The 9,041-nt window shown below is 42.4% G+C and overlaps 1 protein-coding gene across 2 annotated transcripts; it reads right to left on the bottom strand.

The window, feature by feature from the left end:
- Window positions 1-1,139: 1,139 nt before the first annotated feature.
- On the bottom strand, window positions 1,140-8,825 carry IL22RA1 (interleukin 22 receptor subunit alpha 1). Of its 2 annotated transcripts, XM_005234157.3 has the most exons (7): window positions 8,303-8,825; window positions 6,151-6,283; window positions 5,263-5,444; window positions 3,867-4,051; window positions 3,256-3,391; window positions 2,885-3,006; window positions 1,140-2,274 (listed from the first exon to the last, which is right to left on the bottom strand). In XM_005234157.3, exons 1-7 carry the CDS (start codon window positions 8,343-8,345, stop codon window positions 1,246-1,248), a joined length of 1,830 nt encoding a protein of 609 aa, XP_005234214.1. In that variant the 5' UTR covers window positions 8,346-8,825; the 3' UTR covers window positions 1,140-1,245. The 2 variants fall into 2 exon arrangements, with proteins under 2 accessions (XP_005234214.1, XP_055657030.1); XM_055801055.1 differs by lacking the exons at window positions 6,151-6,283; window positions 8,303-8,825 and adding an exon at window positions 5,606-5,771.
- Between the last annotated feature and the right edge of the window lie 216 nt (window positions 8,826-9,041).

Genomic DNA, 9,041 nt, shown 5'->3' with positions numbered 1-9,041 from the left:
TTATTCCTATAAATGGTTTCAGTTCTCCTCTAAAACTGATGTCATCAGACACTCACACTTTTTCACCACACCAGTGGAAATCAACAGGCTGAACTATGCTTTCTTCTTAATGAAAAATAACTGTCTCCTCTGTCCCCCAAATAAATACCATTTAGCTTGCTTTTGGTAAAGGTGCGTTGCTAAAGGAATCTGGCTCTCAGTTTACGTTGATTTTGGTTCACTCCAGCCCTGGAGGTGGGTGTGATGATAACAGGAGCAGAGGAGGGCAGTGCAGTTGTAGACTCCTCTCTATCATGCAAATGGAGCATGTTCCTCATCTAGAATGTTGGTGAAGGGTGCGAGGAAGTAGCTCAAGACCTCCCTCATCTCCTTTGTAGATTACCAAGTGCATGAACTGAGTGAAATTAGTGTAAATTGAGATTGAGGGTTGAACTGAGATTACTGTAAATCCTCACATTCTTGCCTATGTGGAATGTGATCCCAGGTGCTTCATCCCTGTGGACTTCAAGGGATAAAGACAATGTGTGACTATATCAGAGAAAGAAATGAGGAACAGCTGAGAAATATGTCAGAACTGGGCCAAGACTGCATTCATCTGCTGCAGAGATGCAGAAGTTTTTATCTTTCTATAAGCACTAGAGAGCAAAGCAGGATAGGGGACGTGTAGTTTTACAGAACTGCTGCATCAGGAGCTATTGCCACAGTTTCAATGACTGTTTTAAAGGCAAAGTCCACTTCATGGAAATAGCCTATTGTTTTGCACAAGTCATATATCCAAGGGTAGAACACCAATATATATTTAGTTCTTTTACACTACCATGATACACTTAATTCTTTTAGGCTGGCACACCTCTGCACCTGAATTTCCTTAAAGGGTGGATATATCTTAGACCTGGATCTTTGGTGTTGGTAAAGAGCAAATACAGTTTTGGTTGTGAATTTTGGTAAATTTTCAGTAAATTGAATCTGGAATTTGAACTTCAATCTTAACTCAGTTTTTAAAGTAGTCCAATTCATAATAAATCTGAAGAATATGCAAGAAATAAAGGCCTATTATTTAAGTGATAGGATACAGTATTACAGCATACAGTAAATATATCTATCTTCATGACAGAACAATAGTGGAAATAGTCTGACAACTCTGTGCTGTGTTAATGCATCCAAGAATAACTATGTTTATTTGCGGGGTAGGCTACTATTTCATGCAAGCAAACATAATCTGGATTTTAATATCATTGAGTCATCCTAATAAAACTCTGTGTTTTCATCCTGATCCCACAGTACTTTTAAGTCCAAATCTTTGAACAGCATAGCAAGAGGAGTGCCATTGTCCCAGTCTGAGATAGTGTCTTGGGACACAACATTATTCAGTTCTGTGCAACTTAGCTCCTTTGTTGCTGTTAACGTTTCTGTTTCTTGAGTCTCTAGGAACTGCAATTTATTTGCAGAATGTGAAAATGAATCTGGCAACATCCACCGCTCTGTGTTCTTCTCTCCAGGGAAGTTGTTACCAGTACTGACTGGGAAAAGGAGGGCTGGTGATAGAGATGACAGCGATTCATCCTCTGGAACATAGTCTGTGTCAACTTTCACTGAAGACAGTAAGAGTGGCAGTTCTGTTGTCTGTTTTCTATAGCATCCTCCTTGTTCCAGCAAAGACAGTGACAGCTGGGATGCATGCACTTTATTTTCCATCCCCTCAGTCTGCAGCTGCAGTTGCTGTGTTTGCCCAGGGCTCCCCTGTAAGAGAACTGACTCTCTTGTGCCACTGCTGTTCCACAATGCCAAGACTGGCCTCTGTTCTTTGTAATTCCAGTGGCTGCAGCTCTTGCCCAGCTTGTGGGTTATGAGCTTTCCACTGACAAAACTATCTGGAGAAACTTCCTTTAGCATTTGGTTTGGCTGCAGATTCTTCTTGTCAACATGGTCTGTGCCTTCGACACACACCCCATAGGTTAGGGGCAGAACGTTGCTGGATACAGCAGTAGGAAAGCTTTGCTCAGCTGTGGGAAGAACATAATTATTAGGAGCTGTGCTTGCCAAGCAGGGTGCCTGAGCGGCCGGCTGGAGTGTCCCTACGTCCCTCTGTTGCTGATAGGCAGTTTCTGGTGGACAGAAAGACCATGGTGGCTCTGATGCTCTGTCCACATGTTGGCTGATCTGTGGTAACTGCACTTCAGGGATGAGAAGTGAAGGTTTGGATAAATTGATGGGCTTTATAATATGCTCCACTGTCAGTGTAAGAGGCTGGAATGATGAAATCCCTCTGAAGTCCTGTTGAAGTAGATAGACAAACATAAGTTATTAACAAGAAGCTGTGACTTTGAAGATTTGCTTTAAATTCTTTAAAATTTTCTTTGGGGAAATATCAGTAAAAGCCAGCAATAAGCACTGGGGACCCGCTCTTTTGACAAAAGAACTCTGTTTTTTTCCCTGAGGAATGCCCTTCAGAAGAATACAGACATCTCTCATTATGCATCAGGACAACTGTGCAATCCTAAAATATGAGAAAGAAAAAAATCCTGCTTTAAGTTTTGCAAAATTTGGCCTAAACCCTGGAGCATGGAAATAGTTTGGCCTTAAGCTCATTTAGCATGCAGAACCAAGGCTTGGAGATGGATAGTTAAGAAGGTCCAGAGTTTCAAGAGGAACTAGTGATTTAGGATGCCTCAGGTTTTAGCTACCTAACCTGATACCTCCTTTAAAGGGGCCCAGACTGGGGGAAGTTCTGAGCACCCCTCTTTAAACTACCAGTAGTCTGCAGTGATTGCCTAGACAACACTCGTCTGCTCATTCATCCTGCTCAATTAGCAATGCTTTTTAAGTGCATGCATATAGTCCCAAGCATTTTAAAGATTTGCTGCAACGGCTTAAGAACACTTACCAAAGACATAGGCTGTGCGCTGTGTTGCTTGACATATTTGTAGATCACATAACTAATTGCAGCAAACACCAATCCAGCACAGAACGTGAGTGCCACAAAACAGTAGAGAAGCCATGTATTGTCTGGTTAGGGGGAAAGAGAACAAGTGGAAAATGTAGCTTCAGAAAGCTGGATTAGAAAAACTGTCTGATATTAGCTAAATTATGTTATAGATCTAGTCTCATGGGGTTAGATTTTTATATTAGGAAGGTCAGTGTTGCTTCAATTATCTTTAGCAAGGCCATGTTATTTTATACCAGCTGAAAACTGGCCTCTTCTGTGTATCCCATATCCTAGCTGGACTTTCAAATTAGCAGCATTAACAGCCTCACCTGCTAGTGTTTTAACCCCAAATACTTGAGATTTGCTGCTTCTCTGGAGCAGAGAAATATATACTGTTCCGTTATATTCAGTGTCTGGGTCCAAGTTGGAAACTTCAAATTCTTTGTTGTGCTCATTCTTTGTCCACTATATAAAATAAAGGCAAATTCTGTATTTTAGAAAGATTAAATGCATACATTTCCTTCAAATCAGATTGAAAAATTCAGCATAAAATTTTATTTACTAATAAGGTGTTGTATGACTGTAATAATTCTGTATATATGGAGTTCTAAATACATAATTTTCTTTCTACCACTACTGTATTTAATTTTTGCATTGTGGTTCCTTAAGACTTGAACCAATTAAGTTGATCTCTTTTTTAGTCTCCAGCAGTCTTACTTTTTGCTACTTATAAGTATCCTTGGAAACTCCAGTTTCTTTTCCAGAATTTGAGAGGAATGCTTGAGATTCCTCTTGTCTACTGAGAGTCAAAGACTCTGAGACTTGCCCTTGTGCATCAGCAGTCTCATCCATCATGTATAAGCTTGGAGGTCCTTCTCCTTTTTATGCGAAATGTGATTTGCAAAAGATGGTGGGCTAGTGGCCTGAGGTTGTGCTTTACCTTTTGATGTGTCCTTTGGTTGAATATTGTTAAGTGATAATCAACAGCACCAAATTTACTATAAATGTCTTCTACAGTTAGCTGGTGGTCATCTTCACCTCTTAGTGGAGTATAGGGAGGCCGTATAAGAAACTTTATGGACCGTACATAAGGAATATGCTCCACCACTGGTGCTCCAATAATAGCTAGAAAAGATAGAACAGGCAGTGTCAGCTGTTAAGATTAAAGCTGATACATTATCAGATCATCTTGTACACACACCTCGGACTCACTTTTGTTTATATACAAAAAGCTGTACCTCACTAAGCATAGGAGAAATCAGGCAACTGGAGATATTGTCTTCCCTTGGGGTCCTGCCACCTTTAGCTAGTGTTTATCCCTAGAAATTCTCACGCCAAGATTTTCCTTAGGACCATATTCTCACTGCTTCCATGTTGCTTCCCTGTTCCGCACAGGGACATCCTGCTTCATGCATTTGTGATGAGTGTGAAATCCCACCACAGGGCACTCAGTTAATTGCTCCCTAAATTCCTATTCCCATCCTACATCAGATTTTGCCTTTAGAGTAGTTCAGCTCTTTTGTACCTACACTTATCTTCAGTGAAAGGCATATGCTACACCAACATTTAAACAGTAGTTTAACCCAATCTGTAACAGCGTATTTAAAAGCAGCGGTCAGTATTCCTCCAAGGCCAGGTAGGTTGAAAACACCAAACTGAAAAGAACAGCTCTGGGACGTAGGATCACCTCACTGTGGGTGCTAATGCCTATGCTGCAATGAAAAGTGAATGTTTAAAGATCAAAGCAACCTATGGCTCTTTCATAGCTTATTTCGTGCAAAGATCTGAAGGCTCTGCACCATCATTGACTGCTAATGCCACCTCGAATTACTCCTGACAAAATATGCAGTGGGAACATTTTAGTCACGGAGCCAAAAAGGCTCCCAAAGGCTGTGTTGTGTGTCTGTGGTAGAGCTCACTTAGGGGTTGGGAACATTAAGTATCCGTTGGTCTGGCTGCTTATCCTGATTTTCAGGAGTTCACATTTCATATCTTCTGGGACTCTATTACTAGCTGTCCTCAGGCTGCCCATCACGTCTCCTACTAGTTTCCTTCTGCCCCTCATCAGCCTTAATAGCAGCTCTTCCTTCAAGGCATCTGGCTTTCTCTTTTCCCCTCTAATCCCACTTCAGTGCTGGACCTGAAGGAAGGCCCAGCCCATTTGCCCATTTGCCTCCTTGCCCAAAAACAAGCCTTCTTCAGGCCTTCACTCCCTTCATATCCAGCACAGAGTCTTGCAATACTGAAATTAGAGGAAATACTCTTGTAAACATCAGTGAGACAAGGAATGAAAACCTAGCAACCAGGATTTAATAGCTTTCAGAAGCGGTACGTACTCTCTTTTCTGGGTTCAAATCTTTCTGAGCGCACCCAGTTGGAGGAGCAGTAGTTCTGGCCAGTGGCCCTCACCCTTGCGTAGTAATGCTCCATGAAGTTTTCTGTTTCACGAGTGAGATTGCAGAAAGGCTGCGTGATACTCTGGCATTCACGCTTGTTAAGCCAGGATTTTTCTCCATACCTTAGGACAAAAAAAGCTTTTAGTCTGTTTGGTAGTACAGATGCAATATGACCCCTCCCCAGAATGATCCAGCAGTTTGTAAATTCATTATTGCAATTAGCATGTGGTGAGGAATGGAATGGCAGAGAAACTTGCCCTGAACTAGAGCCCTTAATCCATACCTGTGGATGGCTATGGCGAGGATATCACCTTGAGGCAGTGCGCCTTATTTCGGGGTGCACACAGGAGTGTCCTGTGACTCGGTGGCTCCAGGGTTCTTTGCCCAGCTCTGACACTGAATGATTGCATGCAAGTTTGCTGCAGCGTTCGCAGGCTCACCCAGCAGCAGCAAAGCTATTGTGCAGCACTGGTCTGATTTCTACTAGCTCTAGTGACTAAGCCAGAGGAAGGCATTTGCTACCATCTGTTTTTACAGGTGAGGAAACTACAGAATAGAGAGGAGGAAGTTGCTGAAGGCAAAGAGTAGCTCAATATAATAAGTAAAGCTGGCAACCCAAGATGTGAAAGTATTTGCATAACTGAGCATTATCTACCAGTTTAAACAATCCAGTCCTTTACTGAGTTCTTGCCTAAGCAAATCCATTTCCCTAACAGTAAAACAAGCAGCAGAAACAGCAAAATCTACTTTTCTTTCTTGGCCCTTCTCTCTCTGAGAACAGTGGCCCTAAGAACAACAGAACTCCAAAAAGAAGCAAACTTCACATACTGTTTATATTGGACATCAAATACAGTGCCAGGGGGAATATCTGCTTCAGTTTCCCATGTCAGGATGTTCTCAAAGTTTGTAGAAGAAAATGCTGCACGTTTCAGACATGATGACCTCTCAGTAGTCACAATGCCTAGGGGAGCAAAGAAACTGGTATTAAAACGGTTGTTCTGGCATCTCAGCCTTTACATGAATATGGGTCCAATGCTGATCAGCTTTTAAGTGAACAGAAATATCAGGCATGCCACTTCCAATTTGCTGGAGATGGGCTGCAAAGCATTGCTGTTTACATCTTGCAGATTGTTGACTGACAATAACCTGTTTTCAAGGCTGGATTCATGTCTATGAATGTCTCTGCTTTCTGCCCCTACTTCAGTGATGTGCTGAGATCACTTGCACATCACTGAAGATGTGACTGCCATTAACCTCTCATGCTCTGTGTTTTATTGGATGGAGACTGCCTGTACAGAGTGACATGCAAAGTCCTGATGACTGGACTCTGATCTGGGTGTGCCAGGGTGAAGGCAAACAACTCAGCTCCCTCTACCTTTTCCCATGGAGGACGGGTTCTGACTTTGGTAAACAGAAATGTCACTTCCCCCTGAAAAACCCCTTGTCTGAGCTGCCTCTGTAGAGCAGGACACCACCACAATCCACGTGCAGCAAACCAGCTCTGAGCAGGCACTGCAGAGTAGTGTCCTGGGGACTTTTTTTGCCTCTCTTTTGTCATGAGAATACACAGTGCAAATTTTTCTCAAGAGTCATTCACAAGACTTTCTAACTTGCTGAGTAACCTTCAGAATTTATAAGCTTTGTAAATTTGAATTATAGACACATCCTCAAAGACAAATAATCTGTACATTACTCAAATCTTGGTTTGCAGTATTGGTAAACACCTTGAAGATACGTGGGCTTCAGCCTGCACTTGCTGAAAATGAACAGTCCCATTATGGTGCTGGTAAATGGGCACTCAAAATCAATGAGTTCCCCCCATGAAAAAATGGTGTGATAAGCAAGTAAAAGTAGCACCATTTTACAGATGGGAAAACTGAGGACCAGAATGGGGGCACCTTGGACAAGATCACATTGAGCATCTGTGGTAGAGCAGGGACTAAACAGCAACAGTTCCTAGATCCTCACTTTAGCTTTCCCTCCAGCTGCCTCCATGGAGTATCAGCAGTTTAAAGTAGCTTGCTGTATGGGAGGAGAATTAGGCAGAAAGGCATGGATCCTGTTCTCAGACTTGTTGTATATAGCATTTTGGCAGGGAAGCTACACAAAAATAGACTGTAGCCTAGTCCAGATTTTGTCCTGACTTCATCTGCAGTTCAACACTTGCCTCTCTGCTCACGCAAGGCTCAGCACAATCTTCCTGGCGAGGCAGAAATGCAGCAGTTGGTATAAATAGGTGAGTTTCCCTGTCTGAGCGCCATGAAAATTGTATCATCAATATTTGATCGTACCAGAAGTAGGAAATCTCCGTCTTCCCACATTTATTGATCCTAACACAGAGTTATGCAAAACAGTGTATCACAAGCACAGTCAAGTGTGGGCAGGGAAAAACCAGGATATTTCACAGTGTGAAAGTCCCTCTGTTTTAGAAGTTTCTGAAGGCACCTTCCCTACTGTATAAGAGCACAGACATGAGCAGATGAATGACAAGATTGCTTGCTGAAAAGCTGGCATTTGAAAACATCGCAAGTTTATCCTTCATTCTCCCAGAAGTGAGTTTGCCACATCTGGAGTAGGATTAAATGTTTTTTAGGGATACATTATTTGTTTGTACCTCTTCTAAAGTCAGGGTTGTTGTTGTACTCATTCGTGTCTCCACTCAAGACACAAGGGGACTGATCAAAGGTCCCCTGAAGTCAATGAATATCCTTTATTCCTGTAGGATTTGGGTTGTAGCACATCAGTGGCCAACACTTTGAAGCCAAGGCATCTGTTCTTCTCCCTATTAATCCTTAAAGTACTGAGCACACCAACTGTACTTTGAAAATATTAAAAGGAGAGAGCAACACAGAGGAGAGATTTTGAATAACCTCATTCTCTAGGTTTTATTTCAGTAAACATGATTGAACTACCTCTCATACTACAGGATCAAAGGGAAACAACCACAGTCAATGACAGGAAAAGAGAAGTCAGGACTTACCAACCACCGAAAATATAGCCAAGATGATCAGAAATTGCTTCATGAATAAATATGCAAGCTGGGCTGGGAGAGCAGGCAGTTGATGCTGTGTGCAGGTGAATCACCTTTTACGGGAACTGAATTCGTGTTTGTGAGGCCAGGTTGGGTTTGTTGCTCAGTAACAGGCTGCAGAGCTACTATCCTGTCTGCTTTCGGATCCAAGATCACCAGCTAAAGATCTGTGCGCATGTGTACGAATGTAAGAGTGACAACAGGAACACCTCTCCCTTTCTGAGTATGCACACCTACATGTACAAAGGTGCACAAGCCAGAGGCTTAGAAAATCCCCAGCTTTTGAAAGACAGCCAAATACCATGTTGCTGATAAAAAGCTTCCTGCCTGAAAGCCCTCACTGAGGTTCCTCAGTTTTGGGGCTTGCTTTTCTGGTCAGGTAACTTTGTCTTCTTAAAACTCTAGAAATTAAAACCTAGTGCTGGGCACCTAGTTGGTTTTGTAACTGCTGCAAGCAAGACACCTATTTCCTTAAGAAATACCTTTGAATACTTTCTTGGCATGGAAGTTAGCCAGATCACTAGTTTTTAAGCTCTTCTGTTGTTCATACTGGCCTTGGACGGGAGCCAAAGGCATGTAGCCTTGCTGCACAGTGAGTGAGGCACAAGCTCCTCAAGTCTGCCATGATGCTGCGCTACCAGGTGGCCGCAGAGGTTCTCTCATTTGAGGTAGAAAGGAGGTAGCCTTT

The sequence above is a fragment of the Falco peregrinus genome, chromosome 3 (assembly GCF_023634155.1).
Source record: "Falco peregrinus isolate bFalPer1 chromosome 3, bFalPer1.pri, whole genome shotgun sequence".
Classification (NCBI taxonomy): Eukaryota; Metazoa; Chordata; class Aves; order Falconiformes; family Falconidae; genus Falco; species Falco peregrinus.
This window is presented reverse-complemented; position numbering and strand designations above follow the sequence as displayed.